Below are 22736 nucleotides of genomic sequence, written 5' to 3' on the forward strand. Positions count from 1 at the left end.
GCATAGTTATTCAAAGGCAGCCTTGTTGCTTTTATTGCTGCTTCATTGTTATAGTTTTCTCAAACCATAATGGATTTATTCCACAGTAAAAACATACAAGCCATTTTCGCTTTGCTCACTTAACACAAAAGCACATTCAAACAAAAACCTCCCTTTTAATGCGTAACTTTTTCTGTGGCATTTGAATAAAGCTGTCATTCAGACTGCGTTGTAAGTATACTGGTCCGCATTTTATTTTTGTCAGTTGTGGAAAACAATAGGACCAGGAAATGAATATAATATGGCAGTGATTCATTTTGCTATGCAACCCCAGTCCTATACTCATTTTCCTGTTGAACCATTGAGTGATTCATTTTGCTATGTAACCCAAGTCCTATACTCATTTTCCTGTTGAACCATTGAGTGATTCATTTTGCTATGCAAACCCAAGTCCTTTACTCATTTTCCTGTTGAACCATTGTGTGATTCATTTTGCTATGCAACCCAAGTCCTATACTCATTTTCCTGTTGAACCATTGAGTGATTCATTTTGCTATGCAACCCAAGTCCTTGACTCATTTTCCTGTTGAACCATTGAGTGATTCATTTTGCTATGCAACCCAAGTCCTATACTCATTTTCCTGTTGAACCATTGAGTGATTCATTTTGCTATGCAACCCTATACTCATGGGATGCATTTGAGCAGATTAAAACTGATGTGGTCACGTAAAATTTTGAAGGAATCCAATGTTTTTATGTTAATACTTTTATGAGAAATATGTTAAAGGTTGATTTTTGCTTGCCCATTCCAGTTCATCTCTTTTCTGGGTGTGAAGTTATGCAAGCTGCTATAAAAGTCACACATGAAGCAGTTATCGAGGTAAAAATTCTATTATTTTACTTAGTTATGTTCTGATAAAGATGATAATTTTATTAAACTGGTCAAGACTAGGGATGGAAACCGGATACCAAATCGGTATCCGGATATTCGTATCAAGTATTCGAACACTATCCAGATACTCGTATCAAATTGTTTTCATAATAAGTAAATTTCCTATTATATGTCACCCACCTTCTGTTATTTGACACAAGTGTCCACTTAATTTATAATTCGTCATATGGCAATTTCACTTTTTCATTCATTCTTTCTCAGTCTTAATAATTTATAATGTATTAATCAAAGCTAAACAACTCATTTTACGTCATAAAACTCATGATGAATACCACATAAACACCTCGCGAATTTGATAGTCACTTCGGCCGAGGTGGTTGCTTGGTTACTGCCACGTGCTTTAGAGTTTGTTATTTATCAGCAGGTTTCATGTTAAATGACGCTTTGATTATTTGATTAGTCGATTGTAATTTTATTTCATTATATTGTTTGATTTAATGCAATACCTACAATTTCTGCGGTGTTTTTTGATGAAGGATATAATTGCGGAAAAGATAAGAAGACAAAAAGACGATCTGATTTTTCTTTATTTACATGCGTGTACTTTTTTTATTTATCAATAAACTAAACATGTTTACATATCGTATAAAAAAATAGTGGACATGGTGACGTCAAGAGTTGTCTGCCTCATGGTGGACTTTGAAGGCGTAGTCGGTGGACTGCATACGGGGTGTTTTTTCATGTGATTTCTAAGATTTGAAGTTCCACCACAATATACCAGTTTAACATTACACAGTTGACACACAACACTTTTACCATCCTCGGATTTTGTGAAATACTTCCAAAAACTTGAAGTCAATGTTGGAGGCATATTTCCGTTGTCATGATACAGGAATAACGATTAATAATTCAAAACACAATTACAACATGCAAAATGATGGAAATTTGATTGAAAAGTGAAAAGATAAACAAATTTGTTTTTATATTTATTGTTCAGATAGCAATAATTTCTTCATGCATATTCATTAAAAATACGATTGGTCATTAATAGCTTTGATTGCATGACCCTTATCTTGTGATTGGACGATCAATTCCTGCGGATTAATGATCAATCCGTTTAATATCAACTAGTGCCAATTAGTGTCAATTAAGCACATCTGATATCATAAAACAACACTGTAAACAAGGTCATAGAACTTCACAGGGTGCTGCACAAGGACACAATATCATGCCTTGTTCAAACACCAAATTAGCAGACGATTTGTGACACATACCCACTTCGCGACAGACACTGTTGATCACCTGAAATATTTCATCTGAAAAGTTTTATAACAATTGCTATGTCTCTGCTAAGCTATTTCATTGAAATTTTAATTCTTAACGAATATTCGAATACCCATTTTGGTATCCGAATACTTGCGTGATATCCGGATATCCGGATACTCGGATATTCGCTTCCATCCCTAGTCAAGACTTGATAGTGATGTTGTCATATTCTGTTATTGATAATATATCCTAAGGAGTTGTTATTCCAAGGGTTTTAGACTATTTTGGTCCTTTTTAGCTCACCTGAGCACAAAGTGTTCAAGGTGAGCTATTGTGATCGGTCTATGTCCGGCTTCTGTCGTGCGGCGTCAACAATTGGTTATAATCATCTTCTTCTCCTAAACCCCTTGGACAATTTTAATGAGACTTCATAGGAATGATCCTTGGTTGGTGCTTTTTCAAAATTGTTCAAAGAAATGAATTCCATGCAGAACTCTGGCAACCTAAAGGAAAAGAGTTAACAATTGGTTATAATCAGGGCTTCTAAATACCGGCAATTTGCCGGTCTGGACCGATTTTGACCAAGCCAGACCGATTTCAGTTTCAAAAAGTGTAAAAAAAATTGGTCCGAAATTTTCTCATTTTTTTATATTTTCAGTCCAAAACGAATAAGTCAGTAAAAATTGTAATACACAAACATTCTTGGGTCATTTACACATTCAAAATTACCCCCAGTAAAAGTGTCCTAGTTACCATCGGACCAATGCGACCAGCTGCTTTTTCAGCTACGCTGAACACTCGATATCTGTTAATTAGCAGACGCTTGCAATCGGTCCAATCATGTGTATTGGTAGGTCAAAGAAGACACAAACAAATTATGTGCTTGCAGCTATCCTGATTAAGTGTTAAAATCGGTCCATATTTTCACATGGCAATATGCTATGTCGTCGTTGATCATTACATGATATATCCGTTTGTTGATTTCCAAACTGTTAAATTTATATTGTAATAAAGAAGCATTGCTGGTTAAAAACGGTTTTAAGATAAATGCAATTGTCATTGTAAATCCGCGGAAGCATTAATATTCCGAATTAATTAACCTAATCATATAGGATATCAACAGGGACACGCTTGATTAACTACAGAGTCTGATAGCTGAGTGAGCCGTTTACGTCATTTTAATTTACAGTAATGAAAAATTTGTTGTCGATATCAAACTTATAGCTTGAAGCCCCGGTTATAAATCTAGATATATATTATTATTCAAGATTATCTGTTGAATGTTGACCCGCTGTAGAAGCATTAAGCAAATAAATCATAATACTGTTTCACTTTTTGTCGACTGACCGCTTCCCGCCGGCCGCAGTTAATTACGATCGCAGTCGTTCTTGTTAGAAACGCCACAGAACTGGATGAGAATCTCATTTGAATTAAGCTTGTATCAATGACTATCTTAATCGGCTATGATGGTTCTAGAGCCCTCTTACGAATTGCCATATCGCGAAAAAATAGTGACAAAATACACGTCGCGAAAATGTGTGACATTTCTATATAATCCGACTTTTGAACAGGTTTTTTAACCCGGTTTTCAACGAAAACTGGGTTATTAGAATGAGGTTGTCGTTGGGCGGGTGGGCGGGCGGGGGTACCTCAAACATTGGTTTCTGTTCAATAACTTTCGTAAGCATTGATAGATATTGATGAAACTTGGTGTGTAGGTAGCTTATGGGAAGAGCTAGCTTGGGACTGCTTTTGAGGGGGGTTGGGGCTAAGGTCAAGGTCACTGTTACTAAAAATAGAAAAATGGTTTCTGCCCAATAACTTTAGTTAGCATTGATAGATATTGACGAAACTTGGTGTGTAAGTTTCTTATGTGAAGAGCTAGCTTGGGATTGCTTTTGAATGGGGAGGGGCTAAGGTCAAGGTCACTATTACTTAAAATAGAAAAATGGTCAAGGTCACTGTTACTTAAAATAGAAAATGGTTTCTGCCCAATAACTTTAGTTAGCATTGACAGATATTGGCTAAACTTGGTGTGTAGGTAGCTTATGTGAAGAGCTAGCTTGGGATTGCTTTTGAGGGGGGTGGGGCTAAGGTCAAGTTCGCCTGTTAAAAAATTGAAAAATGGTTTCTGCCCAATAACTTAAGTTAGGATTGATAGATATTGACGAAAGTTGGTGTGTAGGTAGCTTATGTGAAGAGCTAGCTTGGGATTGCTATTGAGGGGGGAGGGGCTAAGGTCAAGGTCACTGTTACTTAAACTAGGAAAAAGGTTTCTGCCCAATAACTTTAGTTAGCATTGACCGATATTGATGAAACTTGGTTTGTAAGTTGCTTATGTAAAGAGCTAGCTTGGGAATGCTTTTGAGTGGGGAGGGGCTAAGGTCAAGGTCACTATTACTTAAAATAGAAAAATGGTCAAGGTCACTGTTACTTAAAATAGAAAATGGTTTCTGCCCAATAACTTTAGTTAGCATTGACAGATATTGGCTAAACTTGGTGTGTAGGTAGCTTATGTGAAGAGCTAGCTTGGGATTGCTTTTGAGGGGGGTGGGGCTAAGGTCAAGTTCGCCTGTTAAAAAATTGAAAAATGGTTTCTGCCCAATAACTTAAGTTAGGATTGATAGATATTGACGAAAGTTGGTGTGTAGGTAGCTTATGTGAAGAGCTAGCTTGGGATTGCTATTGAGGGGGGAGGGGCTAAGGTCAAGGTCACTGTTACTTAAACTAGGAAAAAGGTTTCTGCCCAATAACTTTAGTTAGCATTGACCGATATTGATGAAACTTGGTTTGTAAGTTGCTTATGTAAAGAGCTAGCTTGGGAATGCTTTTGAGTGGGGAGGGGCTAAGGTCAAGGTCACTATTACTTAAAATAGAAAAATGGTCAAGGTCACTGTTACTTAAAATAGAAAAATGGTTTCTGCCCAATAACTTTAGTTAGCATTGACCGATATTGATGAAACTTGGTGTGTAGGTAGCTTATGTGCAGAGCTAGCTTGGGATTGCTTTTGAGGGGGGTGGGGCTAAGGTCAAGGTTGCCTGTTACTAAAAATAGAAAAATGGTTTCTGCCCAATAACATAAGTTAGCATTGATAGATATTGATGAAACTTAGTGTGTAGGTAGCTTATGTGAAGAGCTAGCTTGGGATTGCTTTTGAGGGGGATGGAGCTAAGGTCAAGGTCACTGTTACTAAAAGTAGAAAAATGGTTTCTGCCCAATAACTTTAGTTAGGATTGATAGATATTGACGAAATTTTGTGTGTAGATACTAGTAATGTAGCTTATGTGAAGAGCAAGCTTGGAATTTCTTTTGAGGGGGGTGGGGTCAAGGTCACTGTTACTAAAAATAGAAAAATGGTTTCTGCCCAATAACTTTAGTTAGCATTGATAGATATTGATGAAACTTAGAGCAAAGGTAGCTTATGAGAAGAGCTAGCTTGGGAGGTGGGGTCAAGGTCACTGTTCCTAAAAATAGAAAAATGTTTTTCTGCCCAACAACTCTGTTAGAATTGATGGATAGTGATGAATCTTAGTGTGAATATAGCTTATATGAAGCTGCAGATTGAACTTGCTTTTGAGGGTGGGGAAGAAGGTCAAGGTACTTGATTTGTTGAGTGTAAGTTAAAGACTTAAGGGTTTTTTCAAAAAGCAGACAACTGATTTTTAGCTCTACTGGCCAAAGGCCAGAAGAGCTTATGCGATGGTAATGTGTACGTAGTATGTGCATCCGTGCGGTCGTGCGTCGGTGCGGTCGTGCGTCTGTAAACAATTGCTTGTGAACACGATACAGTCTTCAGTTTTGATTGTATCTCGATGAAACTTGTACAGTATATAGATTTCCATTAGAGCTCGGTTCCTTTCGAAAACCAGCCAGATCCGTCCATAAATGCCTAGATTATGGGCCATGAAAGTTTTAAAGAAATGCTTTCTATTTTTAGCCAGGTCTGCATGAGTGAATTCTATTTTTAGCCAAGTTTACATGTACATGTAAATTCAAGTCTAGAGTTAAGGGAGACAATTTGCAAGTCTTGGATTTTGAGAGACAATTTGCTTTTTGCTTCTGCAGTTGATTTTGTAAATTACTCTGTCTTATTCTTGTTGAAAGCCCAAAGGCCATTTTTTAGCTTTAAGTTCTGTAGTTTGCACATTCATCTTAACAAAATTGGTTGTGAATGTTTAAGTTATGCACCTGGTGTCATTACTGGCCAAACCCAGGGTTCACAGGTTTGGTAAACATAAATCTGGAAAGGTTTGAAAATCTTTTTGTGTGTTCGTGCATCCATCTCAGCACAATTGATTGTGAATGTTTGTTCAAATTGCTCAATGTTGTCCTAGGATGCCCTTGACTTTGACCTTTTGACCAACTTTTTTTAACTTTTAAAACTACAGAAATTTTTACTATGAGTACAGTTTTGAAAGCATTTTTTTTTGTCAGATGACTTTTACTTGGCACATAATAAAATAGTTCATGCAACTAATGTGCTTACAATAGTTTCTGGGCTCAGATGTTGAACGTTCTACGTTTTCAGGTAACCCAAACACAAAACATAAAGTATATGTCTGTTGCCTTTTACCCATACATACATGCTCTGGATTGATTTGACCACAAAAGCCATGCCAGTAGAGCATATGCCCTTTTGGGCCTCTTGTTTGAGAATATTTTACAAGGTAAGTTAATTTTTCTGTTGATTTATAAAAAAACAAAACTTTCTTACTTTATTGGGTAAAAAGTCATACAACAAATTAATTAGCTATAATTTCTGATTGCCCATAACAAAAACCTGGTTTTGTCGCATTGCGGCGCTTCTAGTTTTTATTTTGAGGGGGAGAATCTTTTTTTTTGAGGGTGGGGGGGGGTTATCGCCGCGTCCGGACCAATTGAGGTTCCAAACTTTTAGAAGCCCTGGTTATAATCATCATCTTCTCCTAAACCACTTGGACAATTTTAATGAAGCTTCATAGGAATGATCCTTGGTTGGTGCTTTTTCAAAATTGTTCAAAGAAATGAATTCCATGCAGAACTCTGGTTGCCATGGCAACCTAAAGGAAAAGTGTCAACAATTGGTTATAATCATCATCTTCTCCTAAACCGATTAGACAATTTTAATGAAACCTCATTGGAGTGATCCTTGGTTGGTGCTTTTTCAAAATTGTTCAAAGAAATGAATTCCATGCAGAACTCTTGTTGCCATGGCAACCTAAAGGAAAAGTGTCAACAATTGGTTATAATCATCATCTTCTCCTTAACCGATTGGACAATTTAAATGGAACTTCATTGGAGTGATCCTGGGTTGGTGCTTTTTCAAAATTGTTCAAAGAAATGAATTCCATACAGAACTCTTATTGCCATGGCCACCTAAAGGAAAAATTACAAAACTATATTTTCCAAATACTATTAGGCATAGTGCTTAAATATTTGGTGTGTATCATTGTCTATTGGTTATCTACTATGTTTATTCAAATAATGCCCCTGGAGAAAAATTGGCCTCACCCAGTGGGTTACAAGTTCATTATAAATACATTTTGTTAAAATTTGATAGTTATATAAAGTTAACTCTTGAAACAAGGGCAGCAATTCTTGCTATATGGTCTCCCTTTTTGTTAGAGATTCCACAACTTTCTATTTTTAGTAACAAGGGAATATATTTTAAATTTTATGAAGTCTTCAACATAGTCACTTTTAAGGTAATTATTGTTCTTTTTTAGGTTCATAGATTAAAATAATTATTATCCACTTTATTCTTTAGAAGAAATTTCATATTAACTTAATGATAAATTTAATAATCAGGCTTTTCCATTGAACTTCATGTTTATTATTGTAAACTTCATGTAGATTATTCTAAGCTACAATCTTATCTTCTGTGTGGATAGTGAATAAGCCTAACCTTCCCTAAATTTGCCACCAAATGCCATGGATTTGGGTGGCATTTGGTGGAAAATGGGTGGCACTTGGTGAAAAATGGGTGGCACTTGGTGGAATATCAAGAATTCCACCAACTGCCATGAAATTTCCACCCAACTGGAGGTGGCAGTTGGTGTAAAATTGAACTCAGTTTTTTTTTTCATGTGGCACTTGGTGAAAAAGTTGGACTTAGTTAATTTTTCATATGGCAGTTGGTGAAAAACTGAACTTAGTTAATTTTTGGGGTGGCATTTGGTGAAAAAAGACTTAGAAAATCTCAAGAGTTCTGTAAAATGGAACCATTACTTATCATCATGGAATAAGAATAGCATTTACGACAGTTGCTGTTCATGCTGCTGTTTTAGCATCAATACATATGCTACTATTTAAAACTAACTGGTAATACTTCTTTTGGGGATTTCTCCCACTACTACTATAACTACATGTCCTACTACTCTTCATCATGTTGGTGGTTCTATTGATGATGATTACGATGTTGGTGGTTCTATTGATGATGATTATGATGTTGGTGGTTTTATTGATGATGATTATGATATTGGTGGTTCTATTGATGATGATTATGATGGTGGTGGTGGTGGTAATTATGATGATGGTGGTGGTGGTGATTATGATGATTGTGGTGGTGGTGGTGGTGGTTGATTTTGACAATTGTGGTGTTGTTGGTAGTTCATTGTGGTGTTGGTGAATATGATGATTGTGGTGGTATTGGTGATGATGATGATTGTGGTGGGGGTGATAGTGATCATGATGATTGTGGTGGTGGTGACAACAACAACAACATGTTATTATTGATGATGACGATGATGATGATGATGATGATGAAGATGATGATGACGACGACGACGACGACGACAACAACAACAACAACAATGTGATGATGATTTTCATGATCATGATAATGATGAGTTAAACTAAGTCTTCTGTGTACATGTGCTCTGTTGCTATTTCCCCAAAGGTACAGGGATCCCATTAATGTTTGATTTAAACTCTGAATGACCTCTCTGCTGGAAAATCTCCTCAAAATATTTGAATCTTCTGACAGTTACTAGCATTAATTTTGTGGAACTTTGAATAGTGAGAAAAAAAAGGTGAAGTTTTGTTTAATAAAATGGATTGATTTTAAGGTAATGTTTTTTTTTATCATATTAACAACCAAAAAAGATCATGACTTATCATTTTATTTTATTTTTACACATATTAGGCTCTTTGTCTTTGTTTAAAGTTTGACTAAGAGATAAGCTTTATGCATGTACTGTCAAGTATGTTTCACTTTATTCCAAAAGAATTGACAAATACTTAGTTAAGGAATGTACTAAGTTTAAAAAGTATCATTCAATTTGTACAATGAAGTTGAAGATGTATAAAGAAATGTTATACACATTTTTTTCCAGACAAAACCCCCCATAATGATGACAATGTACTTGGACAAGATTCTAAGACCTTTTTGGTAAATATTTGAATATAACAATAACTTAAAATGAAGACTGACCTCATAGTTTTATCATATTATATTAGCTAATACTTATTTAAAAGTGCTAAGTGCTATAAAGGGTGAGATAAACAATTATTAAATGCCAGTCAAGAAAAGATGTAGATGTATATGATCTAAAGGGTGTGTGTGTTTTTAAGAAAAATTGTTGAGGTATTGACAAAGCCTTGGTGTTATTCATGTTGTTGGCTGCATGATTTTGAAAAAAATAAAGATATTCAAGTGAATCTTGGTGAGGCAAACCCTGTTATATTGAACAGATTTATTAAAATGATCGCTTTTTCAGAAAGAAATATGAATAGAGGACTTCTATAGCAGAAGAAGTAAAGCCAAACTTGCAGAAAACAACAACCGGATGTGCATCACTAAAGAAACGAAACAGGTTATTGACATTTCAATATTCAAAATACCAAAACCGGTAGTTTAATTAACTTTTTACCTGTATTGTCATTGCTAATACATAGACGAGTGCTCTTGTAAAACATATTTGCAATGATTCAATGTATGAGGCTGGATTCTATATTTAGTTATGGTATATCATTTTGTTGTAATATTATGTTATTAATTAGGTGATTTCATATTGGCCCAGCTATTTGTCCGAGGTTAGCTGTATTTGCCTGAGCCCGAAAGGGCGAAGGCGAATAATGCTGACCGAGGACAAATAACTGGGCCAATATGAAATCACCTAATTAATAAGTATTTTATTAATTAACTATTACCATTTTGGTTAAAACATTCTTGTAACTTACCACTAGTTCACATTAAAGCCATATTCATCCCTTATTAATTCATGGTGTCTGCTTTTCTACACTTGACTTTGCTGATTTTGACATATTGCATCCTTAAAGTGACATTGCACATTCTTATGAAAAAAGCACTGTACATTGTAAGGAAGCATGTCTTTTCGTCTTAATTTTGTAAATCGTTTGCCAAAACATAAAATGTTTCATCTTAATCGTCCATTTTGTTGGTGTACAAAATCATACTAGTCGTGAAATCAACCAACGGGTTAATTACAACTGTAATATCAAACCGTACAAAGTGGTTCAATCATTCAATAGGTTCAAGTATTCCAAATAGGTTTATACGAGCACAAAACTTTCAAAACAGTCGGAAAACAGAAAACAAAATGGCTACCTTTAAAAATAATTTCTAGCATATTTCTCATATTAGGCGAGTTTCGACAGCCAATGAAAATGGCCCATTTCTCAAATCCTATATTAGGGGAGTTTTGTAGCCAATCAAAACGGAGGAAACTCATATCAGCCGAGTTTGGTTGATATTGGCCAAGTTTGGTTGATATTGAGCGAGTTCTGGCATATATTGTCTTCAATTGTCTGGTATTGGTACCGCAATTGTCTCTGTATCTCGTCAAATACGTAATAGTTGATTAATGATACTTGGTATTAATCTGGCTAGGCCCCAAAGCTGAAGAAACATATTTAAGAGTATGTCTTTAATGTTGTCATTTTATTTATGCATCTAATTTTAAAATATATTTTGAATAATGATAGCTAAAATGAAACCTCCAAAATAAATAATACTAAAACTGTTTTCAGGATTTCTCCAAATGCAGACAGCTCTTCACCATCAACTGTGATCCTTTGTAATTTTGTGTACATATGAAACTAAATGACTGCAAAGAATTGTGTGTTTTTTTTTGTTCTTTGGTTGCTGTATGCATACTTCATAATCCCATGATTTTATTTCCACCAAGTGCCACGTAATTTCCACCAAGTGCCACATTGGCATGGCATTTGGTGAAACAAAGATCAAAGAATACTTTGGGGTGGCATTTGGTGAAAAATTTGCCACCAACTGCCACGTGGCATTTGGTGGAAAACTTTCCAATGCTCCACCAACTGCCACGTTGGGGTTGCATTTGGTGAAAAAATTTGCCACGTGGCATTTGGTGGAAAACGTTCCAATACTCCACCAACTGCCACGTTGGGGTGGCATTTGTTGGAAAATGGAGAAAAAATAGATCAAAGTCCCATTTTCTTCTGTTTTTCATTGTTTTACACCAAGTGCCACCCGTTCCAATACTCCACCAACTGCCACCCATTTTCCACGTCCAATTCATGGCAAATTTAGGGAAGGGAATTTAATTTAATTATTACAGAAAAAATTAATTATCCATATTTTGAAGGAAGGTGCTGTTGTCCTAGATTTAAGAAGCAAAAATGGAATATGAATGTGTTCTGCTTTTGAATTTTAGAGCATAAGGCAGATAATTGATTTTATTGGATGGTGCACTGTTTGTTGTTTGTGTATCTATACTAAAAGTTCTTTCACATAGTTTTGTCAGTGTGCAGGCAATTGAACAATGTCCTGTCAGTTGTTTGCATATCTATACTAAAATTTCTTTCAGTGTGCAAGCAATTTAACATAGTTTTGTCAGTGTGCAGGCAATTGAACAAAGTCCTGTCAGTGTGCAGGTATGCGAATCAAAATCTGTCAGTGCGCAGTCAATCATCAAGTCCTGTCAGTGTGCAGGCAACTGAACAAAATCCTATCAGTGTGCAGTCAATCGAAAGTCCTGTCAGTGTCCAGAAAACTGTGACATTAGTCCTGTCAGTGTGCAGGCAACTGTGACAAGTCCTGTCAGTGATTATCCAGGCAACATGTTTGACCAGTATGTTTTTCAATATTCTTTGAGAACAAATAACAAGCTTTATTGATAACAAAGGTTAAACTCTTTTACTCAGGTGAGAGATTTAGGGCCATCATGGCCCTCTTGTTTCTCTTCAATTTAGGATTACTTCAAATTGCCAAGGCTATATTAGTTGAAGTTAATATACATTAAGTTACAGACAATTCAGAAAATGCAAAAGAAATATGTAGTTAAAAAAAAATGAAGTCAAAATGTGAATAGGACCTGTTTGTAAAACCACACCACTTTTGCTATGTGCCAAGCAAGGGAGCTACTAGTACCGACTTTCGGTATGACGCGGCCAGGGATCGAACCCATGACCTCCTTCTCAGTAGGCGGACGCCTTAACTAACTAGGCCACAGAGATGGTAAGGTGAAGCTGATACTCTTCATAATAAGGGGAGGGTGGGTTTACTTACTCCATAGCTGTACATGTTTTTGAGGTATGGACTTAAACTGTAAAAAAGAAATATTATTTTGTGTTTTATCACCTCAATTAAAAACTGTGCTATGCTTTTAAAAAATAAAAAGTGAATTGCATGCCTTATTTCCCTGATGTTATAGCCCTTATTTCTCTATAGAAGGACCATTAACTTAATTGATGCCTTCTCACCGACATAGGGCATTCAATGAGCATACATCACTCCCAGGGATACTTCTTAGTTCAAGAAGGTGATGTAGTGGGGCTATTTATCACATCCAGTGATATCTCTAGTTTACAAGTGGTTTGCTGCAAAATTCAGTTGGAATGACTTGTTCCAAAAGTTTGAAAGGCATTACGGATTTCACTAACTGTGCACTGACCAAATGTTTTCACACATCGATGAACCACAATACTAAAACATAAAATCCTTAATTGAATACTGTGAAAACATGAAATTTCGTGGTTTTCTGAAAATTTACATTTTCGTGTATACTTTCTCATTTTGATTTTTTTTTTCCAAAATTGCGATCGTCCTAAATTGTCTGCAGAATCTCAACATGCTGGGCACATGATTTTCGTATTCTATGTCAAACTGTTTTTGACACTCCCTATTATGGTACGACATGCCAATTAAGAATTTTGCAAACTGTGAAAACACTGTGAAGGCGCGTATATTTGAGTAAACAATCAATGTAATTGATTAAATATTTTATGAAAGAAAAAAATTAAATACCGACACTCAACATGCACATCTTGTAAACCTGGAGATGTTCATAAACAGCACATGTTTAAGCATGTGTTTCTGTTGTTTTGTTCATAAAAAACCCCGCAATGAATTGATTTGGTTTATTATTTGTTAAAAGCAGATATAATATATATATACAGTCAAACCTGGTTGAACGGTCACCTGCTTTAAATGGCCACCTGCCTTAACGGGCCACTCCAAATTCCCCCCGTACGTTTTTACTATATAATGTACGTGCATTAAGCGGCCAACTGTCTAACGCGGCCACGGCCACTGATTTTTGTCCCCATGAAGCCATATAATCACTAATTAGCGGCCACTAATCCCTTGTCACTGACACTTCCGCTTATAAATTTTTCCAATACACAGCTTTAATTGCGCATAGAAGTTTACGGAAAAGAACGACGGCCTCGGGTATCTCCGTCATCCAATGAAAATGAATATTGCATCACACGATTGCCATGCGTGTTTACTCATCGAGAAATCATGTTTATAACACGTCGGCGAATGTTTTGATCAGAATTGACACAATTAATGACACAATTAATACGATAATTAAATAATTAAGATAAGAAGTTAATTATTAAATACCGACAAAAACACCGGTTATTATGAATTCACAGTGTGCATTGTCATTCGACGGCGTGAGTTACGATTTTTATTCACTTCAATATTATTATATTCAATATTATATTAAGTGTTCGGATTTATATTTCTACGAACGGATATTTACAATGCATTGTTCTTGATATTTTTTTTAACTTTGATTATGGCTGATTAAAAGACTAATCGAAAGTGTTTGACTCTAAAAGAACATGTCGAGTGTGTAAAGTTATTAGAAAACGGCCGTAATGCAAGAATGTTGCCAAGGATTTTAACTGTGGACGGACTCAAATCAATTTCTTACTTAAGCGTAAGCGTGAAATTGTGGAGGAATATGAAAGCAATGGAAATCCAAAGGCAAAAAGACAGAGTAAAATTACGGGAGATGCGTATGCACATGTAGTTGTGTAAATGTGCAGACTGATCTGTGGTGTGTTTTGTTAACGCTATGCATCAACATTTATTTAATATACGGACTACTTTATAAAGTGAACTAAAAATGTGTATGTTCATGTAGTTGTGTTAATGTGTAGACTGATATGTGGTGTGTTTTGTTTATGCCTTGTATCAACATTTATCTGATGTATTTTATTTATAAATTTGAAATAAAGTTTTTGATCTATACACATGTATTTGTATTCAACCTCCTTCAATAATATTGAAACAGATGTTATTGATTGTGGTGTGAGGTGGTGGTTAAGATACATACTCCATCTCTGAATAAAGCTAAAGTGGCGGAAATGTCAAACCTGGATTAAGTGGCCACCTGTCTTAAGCAGCCACTTTGATCATTTCCCAAGGGTGGCCACTTAATACAGGTTTGACTGTATAAATAAACAAAACAATGATAGTTAGATATACAGTGAGTTCGGTATTTACGCTGTATACCACTGTATACTGCGACCTCTGTAAAGAATATACTGGAGTATGTGCATAACATGGCAATTGAAAAATTGGATAAAGGGTCTATTTTTCATGGGATCTTGAATTCGTGGATCACCCAACCCACGAAAACCACAAACATTAATGTCCCACGAACATTAATGATTTGACAGTACATGAAGTATGAAATAAGAAGTAAAAAGTTATATATATATATATATATATATATGATAACATTTAACTGTTTCAGGAGGACAAGGAAGAGTTTGAACAATCGTTGAAGCATTACGAGCTAGCCCTCGGCACAGCAATACGATACTTGAAATGTAAGAACTTTAAGAGCATTGGGGCTGTTTCATGAAGAATCCTAGGAGTGATTTCAAATAGTTTTTCAACAATAGTTTTGCACTTGTGAACATAACTCCATGTTATCCTAAATACAAATTATGGTCCAAGTGCTAGGGCACATGTTGTCAGGTTTAAGTTTGACTTTTACTTATAACTTCTATACACTTCTTTCAATTGACACAGTTGTTTACGGCCATGACATAATTAGGTTATGTAAATCCATATTATTCTAAATAAAAATATAATGGCCTTTGATCTACTTAAAAAGTTCGGTTTTTGGGCAACTTTGGTTTTTTTACTCAGATCTCAAATATGGTTCATTCAATGGCCTTCATAGCCATCACACAACCAGGTTATATAACTCTATATAAACCCTCAACACAAATTATGGCTCTTGATTGACTTTTTTTACTCTTTTTTTAGCTTATGTGATGGTAATGTGTATGTCGTATGTGCGTTCATGCGTCAGTGCGTGCGTTAGTGTTACTGTAAACAATTGCTTGTGAACACGATACAGTCTTCAGTTTTTAGCTCACCTGTCACATAGTGACAAGGTGAGCTTTTGTGATCACAATTTGTCCGGCGTCCGTCCGGCGTCTGTCCGTCCGGCGTCCGTTCGTAAACTTTTACTTTAAACGACATCTCCTCATTAACCGCTGAGCCAATTTCATTTAAACTTAAAGGAAAAACTTTAAAAATCTTCTTCTCCAAAACCACAAGGCCTAGAGCCTTAATATTTGGTATATAGCATCATCTAGTGGTCCTCTACCAAAATTGTTAAAACTATCCCCCTGGGGTCAAAAATAGCCCCGCCCCGGGGGTCACTTGTTTTACATAGACTTATATAGGGAAAACTTTAAAAATCTTCTTCTCAAAAACCACAAGGCCTAGAACCTTGAAAATTGGTATGTGTCATCATGTAGTGGTCCTCTACAAAATTTGTTCAAATTATTCTCCTGGGGTCAAAAATGGCCCCGCCCCAGGGGTCACTAGTTTTATAACATAGTGTTATATAGTAAATCTTTAAAAATCTTCTTCTCCGAAACTGTAAGGCCCAGGGCTAAGATATTTGGTATACAGCATCATCTAGTGGACCTCTACCAGATTTGTTCAAATTATTGCCACAGGGTCAAAATTGACCCCGCCTAGGGGGTCCTTGTTTTTACGTAGTGTTATATAGTAAATCTTTAAAAATATTCTTCTCCAGAACCGTAAGGCCAGGAGCTTAGATATTTGGTATACAACGTCATCTTGTGGACCTCTATCAAATTTGTTCAAATTATTGCCACAGGGTCAAAATTGGCCCCGCCCTGAAAGTTATTTGTTTTTATATAGTCTTATATAATAAAACTTTAAAAATCCTCTTCTCCAAAATATAAGACCTAGAGCTTTCATATTTGGTATATAGTGTTACCTAGTGGACCTACACCAAAGGTATTCAAATTATTGTCCCGGGGTCAAATTGGCCTTGCTCAGGGGTCATTTGTTTTTACATTGTCTTGTCACTTAAACATCTTTTCCTCTGAAAGTAAAGGTCAGAATGACTCCATACTTGATATGTAGCATCCTTAAATGGTCCTCTCTCAACTTTGTTCAAATGTTTTTGTTTGGCCCCTTTTAGGGGTCACCAGAGCAAAAAATAGAAAAACCTTTTTACAACTTGATCTTATTAACTGCTTGATGGATCTTCAAGTCTGAAGCATCCTAGCATGGGCCTCTGTCAGGTCTTTTCAAATAATTTTGTTTGGCCCCTTTTAAGGGCCACCAGAGCTAAAATTAGTAAAAAAAACTTAACATTTTCTTCGCATGAACCCCTTGATAGATCTTCAGCAAATTTGGTTTGAAGTGTCCTTGCATGGACCTCTCTTAAATTTGTTCACATAATTTTGTTTGGCCCCTTTTAGCTAAAAATAGAGTAAAAAACGATTATTCTTGTGAACCTCTTGATGGATATTTACCAAATTTGGTCTGAAGCACCCTTGCATAGACTTCTCTCAAATGTATTAAAATAATTTTGTTTGGTCTCTTTTATTTTCATATTTCTTATAATATGCATGAATGTTCTCAAAATGTCAAGACTTAAATCATTGTTGTGTACGCTAAATTACTGAAATACGACGATAATTATCGAAATACACAAGACAGTTATCGAATTATGCCTTATATACAATTTTTTGTTTGATTTTTACTTCAATATATGTTGTATATACTAGTGTTGGGAATCGGTTGCAATTTTACTATCGATGATCGGTTCCACTCAAGTAACCGATTATCGATAGTACAATCGGTTTTTAAAATACTAGATAGTACCTGAGTTGTAGTTTTATTCATGTAGAGTATTAAACTGTTAATCATTATATGCATATACCTTATGTCTATGATTGAAGTTATTAAGTGTTGTTGTATAAAAAATAGTTCATTTCCTTGCTCATTGTGGCTTTCATCAGCCATTTTGTTAAAGATAACATCTTAACACTTACTAAAAAATTTTTTTCGATAATCGATTATAACTAAATACTATCGATTGTCGCCGATTTCAGACCCAACTAATCGATTTTCGATTATAATCGATCATCGGAACATCACTAGTAAATACTTTACCAACCTCAATTTTTCGGCTCCGATTTTTACATTTTTCCGCTGCGTCCTATCTTATATATTAAGGTTTTTTTGCCTGTGTCCTATCTATGCTAGCGTCCTATACATGATATAATACGGTACCTTTCAGCCAAGTCAAAAAAAGAAAACAACATTATATTGCTGCAAATTTGTTTTTCCATCATTTCCATTCTTTGAATGAATAATCCAGGAATTTGTTCTTTACAAATCACTGATACTCTTTTTTTCATGTCTTGAATTTCACAATTTATTGTTAACACAATGCTCTAGTATCAAGAAAAACAACAAACTGTTCCTAAAATAATCTAAAACCTTAGTACAGTGCTCCAGCGAGACCCTTTTTTGAGGGCGGTTACCTCTAAGTTGAAGGTCACACTTAGGGTTTATTCACAATGGTATGCTGCATATAAGAACATGGAGGTTAGGCTGTCGTAACTGGGCTGTAACTTTCTCTTGAATGGACAGATTTTAAAATGACTAGCCACATATTTTCGACATACCAAGACGACATGTCGTGTGCAAGACCCATGTCCCTACCTCTAAGGTGAAAGATACACTAAGTGTTTATTCACAATGGAATGCTGAATATGATGACATAAGAGTGTAGGCTGTCAAGTATGGGTGGTATTTCAGAGGCAATTTATAATAACTTGCCATAACAATTTGACACGTAAAGGCAAGATCAACTTTTCATGTACTTCTTCATAGGTCAATGACACATTCGGGGGCATTTGTCTCATACTGTGACAGCTCTTGTTCAATATTCTTTGAGAGACAAGCTATATTGATAACAAAGGTTAAACTCTTTTACTCAGGTGAGCGATATAGGGCCATCATGGCCCTCTTGTTATTGTATCTCGATGAAACTTGTACAGTATTTAGATATCCATCAGAGCTTGGTTCCTTTCGCATGCCTAGATTATGGGCCTTGAAAGTATAAAAAAATGCTATTTTTACCTAAGTCTATTTTTAGCAAAGTCTACATAAGCGAAGTCTATTTTTAGCAAAGTTTACATGTAAGTCAAGTCTAGGATTAAAGGGAGACAACTTGCTTTTTGGTTCCGCAGTTGATTTTGTGAATTACTCACCCTTGTTCCTGTTGGAAGGCCAAAGGCCATTTTTAGCTCTATTGGCCAGTGTCTGTTGTTCGCTCATCCATCTAAACACACAATGAATGTTTGTTCAAATTATGCCCCTGGGGTCATTACAGGCCATGCCCCCAGGTTCACAGGTTTGGTATACTTAAATTGGGAAATGTTTGAAAATCTTTTTGTGTGTTCGCACATCCATCTAAACACAATTGCTTGTGAATGTTCAAATTATGCCCCTGGGGTCATTACCAGCCATCCCCCAGCATACATGCCATATTTTCTGGAGACCATTTAGGGGGATTTGTTCAGAAAGGCTGAAAATTCAGGGGGATTTTGGTAGTATTCAGGGTTTTTTTTAGCAGGTTTAAGTCGGCGAAATTTCAAAGTATTTTAAGACATAATTACGAAAAAAAAAAAATCATACATGCTTATCATCATAATGATTTTTTTTGAAAGGCTCCCCCAGGGATTTTGTCCAGAATTCTAGGGGATTTGGGTCACATACCAGGCATACATGCCATATCCCCCGGCGGGGGGAAAAATCCCCCGGAATTTCGATCCAACCCCCGGTCTCCCGGCGGGAGATAAAAATCCCCCGGAATTAAAAATTTTTTTTTTTTTTTTTTTTTTTTTAGAAATTTTACATCAGGCAATAATGACAAAGTGAAACCACAGTATGTGAGTGAAACTGAATGTAAAGAAACAACTCCACAATGCCAAAAGGAAACTTTTACAACAAGTGATCAATTAATTTGTAGTAATTATCAAAGGCAAAGAAATATTGCTATTTTGGAAGGAAGAAATTAATAATATTTATTCTATTCTCTTTTTGTCTGAAAGTCATCAAAGCTGATAGAATTAAGCACAATTTTTTAAAAGACTTTGGAGGAAGGTAAATTTAATTTAATTGTCTCGAAAACATATTTTTCCAATGACATATTTTGTTCTGCAAGTGCATTACAGTATGACATGACAGTGTATCATAAGAATATGATAAAAACATAATGACATAAAATAATTCTGCATAATGAAAAAGTTAAGAGGTTTTCAAAGCAAACTATATGTGAATACATTTTTTCGTACTTGCGTCTAAAAATACATTAAAATTTCGCCAAATTAGACCTGCTAAAAAAATCCCCCTGAATACAACCAAAATCCCCCTGAATTTTCAGCCTTTTGAACAAATCCCCCTGAATGGTCTCCAGAAAATATGGCATGTATGCATACCAGGGGATTTTCATCATTGCCACGTAGCGCTATGGCGCATGCACCAATTCACCTTGTTTACCCCTTTTCCAAAACTTCAACTATATTTTTATGAAACACTGTCATATTGCATAATAATAGCACTCACTTGCATAATACAACACTTCATAGACAAATATGTTTCAGAGACAATTTAATGGGCTTATGTTCCACTAAAATTGGATATAAAATCTGCTGCCTATCAGAAATGATGACTTTCAGACTGATAGAGAGAATGGAATTAATATTATCAATTTTTTCATTTCTTCCTATTCCCAAATAGTCAGATTTGTTTGCATGTGATCAAAAGCAAATGCATATTTTTTTGTTAAAGTTCATTAACATATTTCCTTTTGGCATTCCTCAAAAATTAAAAACATCGTCACTATAATAAATAAATACTAGTCATTTCATCCGAATTCAGGGCCTTCTACTTTCAGGGCCCTACTTTCAGTTTCACTTCTGAAGTTCTGTTATTTTCCGATATTTGCAATAAAGGTCAATGTCATGTATGTAAGCATGTAGGTGAGGCATGACATAGAACAGCATTGTCTATTAGTTATTTTAATTATTTTCTTTACCGAATAATTTACTGTCACCTTTAAATTATTAATCCTTCTGAGGACAATGACACATGTTTTTAGCACAATGTGGCGAACTCTTAATTTGTTACATCCTTTCTGATTGGATAAAAAATATAGTTCAAGCAATGAAAATCGACCTTTCATCTGACCAGTCTATTTGGCACTTTTTTCGCAAATTCTGTCAGTTTCAATCAAAACAATGCATCAAATCTGCCTTGCTGATTTATTAAGTGTCACCCAATAGGTGTTGTTAACACACACCATCAGTTGATAATCCAATTAAGCTTCTGGACAGGAAGGGCATTATAACTGTAAACAGGCTAATATAATGGGGATATTCATCCCCCGCCGGGAGACCAGGGGATGGGTCAAAATTCAGGGGGATTTATTCTCCCGGCGGGGGATATGGCATGTATGCCCCGGGGTTCACAGGTTTGGTATACTTAAATTGGGAATGTTTGAAAATCTTTTTGTCTAAACCAGCTATGTAGACCCTTGCTATTTGAATAAGGCATAATTTAGTGGTCAGCTACCATGGTATGTTCAAATTATGACCCTGGGGTCAAAACTGCAATTGCCCCGAGGGTCCCAAGTTTCCTAGAGACTTATTTATGAAATACTTTCAAAATCTTCTTGTTTCAAACCACAAGGCTCATACCTTTGATATTTGTTGTGGAGCATAATATGATGACCGTCTAGCAAAACATTTGAAATTATGCCTCTTGGGCCCCACCCAATTTGACATACTTTTTATTTTTAAAGCTACAGCAATGAAATTTGGACCATGTGTACAGTTTTGCAAAATAGCATAAATGTTGTTCTCAGATGACCTTAACTTTGACCTTATGACCAACTTTTTCATTTTTATAGCTACAGAAATGAAATTTTGAGCATGAGTACAGTTTTGAAAGCAATTTTTTCTTCCTCAGATGACCTTGGCACATATTATAATATAGTTCATGCAACTAATCTGTTTACAACACTTTCTGTCCTCAGATGTTGAACATGCAACGTTTTCAGCTAACCCAAACACAAAACGTGAACTATATGTTTGTTGCCTATTACCCATACATACATGCTCTGGATTGAAAATGACCACAAGAGCCATGCCAGTAGAGCATAGGCCCTCATGGGCCTCTTGTTCAGGATTAGCATATCACCTGTTGTTTAAACTTTTTGTGCTCAGTGTGAGCTATTGTGAGAGGGTGATTTTCCGCTTTATGTCTGTCTTCAACATTTTCCTTCAAACAACTTCTCCTCCTAAACCTTTAATAAAAGTAGTTCCATACAGAACTGAAAGGAAAAACTTCTCAGAAACCACTGGGCCATTTTCCAAATAATTTCACAGGTCACCCTGTATCAAATTCCTTCACCCCATGTTAATTCTTAAAAAACATGGCAATAAGGGGGCGTGGCTTTTTTTGACTATATATGTCTATATGGAAAACATTGGATATCTACTCCTCAGGATCCGCTGGCTCAATTAAAAAAAAAGTTCTTCAGGTTACTTTCTGTCAAATTCCTTCACCCAAAGTTGGTATGTAAAAACGCATGGCCTCCAGGGGCAAGGCTGCATTTCACTAAATGTCTATAGGGAAAACTTTGAAAAGGTTCTCTTCAGAAAATAATTGCGCAGTTTTAAAATCATTTCACAGAAATGTTTCTAATGTGACCCTCTGTCAAATTCCTTCACACCATGTTGATTCATAAAAAACACGGTTGCCAGAGGCGGGGCTAGTTACCACTATGTATGTGTACATGGGAAACTTTGAAAATCTTCTCTTCTGAATCGATTGACCCAATTTCAAAATAATTTGACAGAACTGTTCCTTAGGTATCCATATATCAAATTTGTTCCCATTGTGATTTATAAAAAAAACATGGCCCCCTGGGGAGGGGCTAGTTTTACTATACAGTCGAAACCCATTTACTTGATGTTCCAGAGACCGGCCAAAATACTTCGAGCCATGAGAATATAGGGCCAAGTATTTTT

The 22736-nt window shown here is 35.7% G+C and overlaps 1 protein-coding gene across 10 annotated transcripts in view; it reads left to right on the top strand.

The window, feature by feature from the left end:
- Positions 1-22736, top strand: part of LOC128229255 (serine/threonine-protein kinase ULK3-like) — a 197977-nt gene that overhangs the window by 126290 nt on the left and 48951 nt on the right. For 9 of the 10 annotated variants that reach the window (XM_052941042.1, XM_052941040.1, XM_052941039.1 and 6 more), the window contains 2 exons: positions 792-859; positions 15107-15182. The exons of the other annotated variant lie outside the window; for it this stretch is intronic. In XM_052941042.1, coding sequence (XP_052797002.1) covers positions 792-859; positions 15107-15182 — 144 coding nt within the window. The remainder of the gene's footprint in view (positions 1-791; positions 860-15106; positions 15183-22736) is intronic. 10 annotated transcript variants of the gene reach the window in all.

The sequence above is a fragment of the Mya arenaria genome, chromosome 3, assembly GCF_026914265.1.
Source record: "Mya arenaria isolate MELC-2E11 chromosome 3, ASM2691426v1".
Lineage (NCBI taxonomy): Eukaryota > Metazoa > Mollusca > Bivalvia > Myida > Myidae > Mya > Mya arenaria.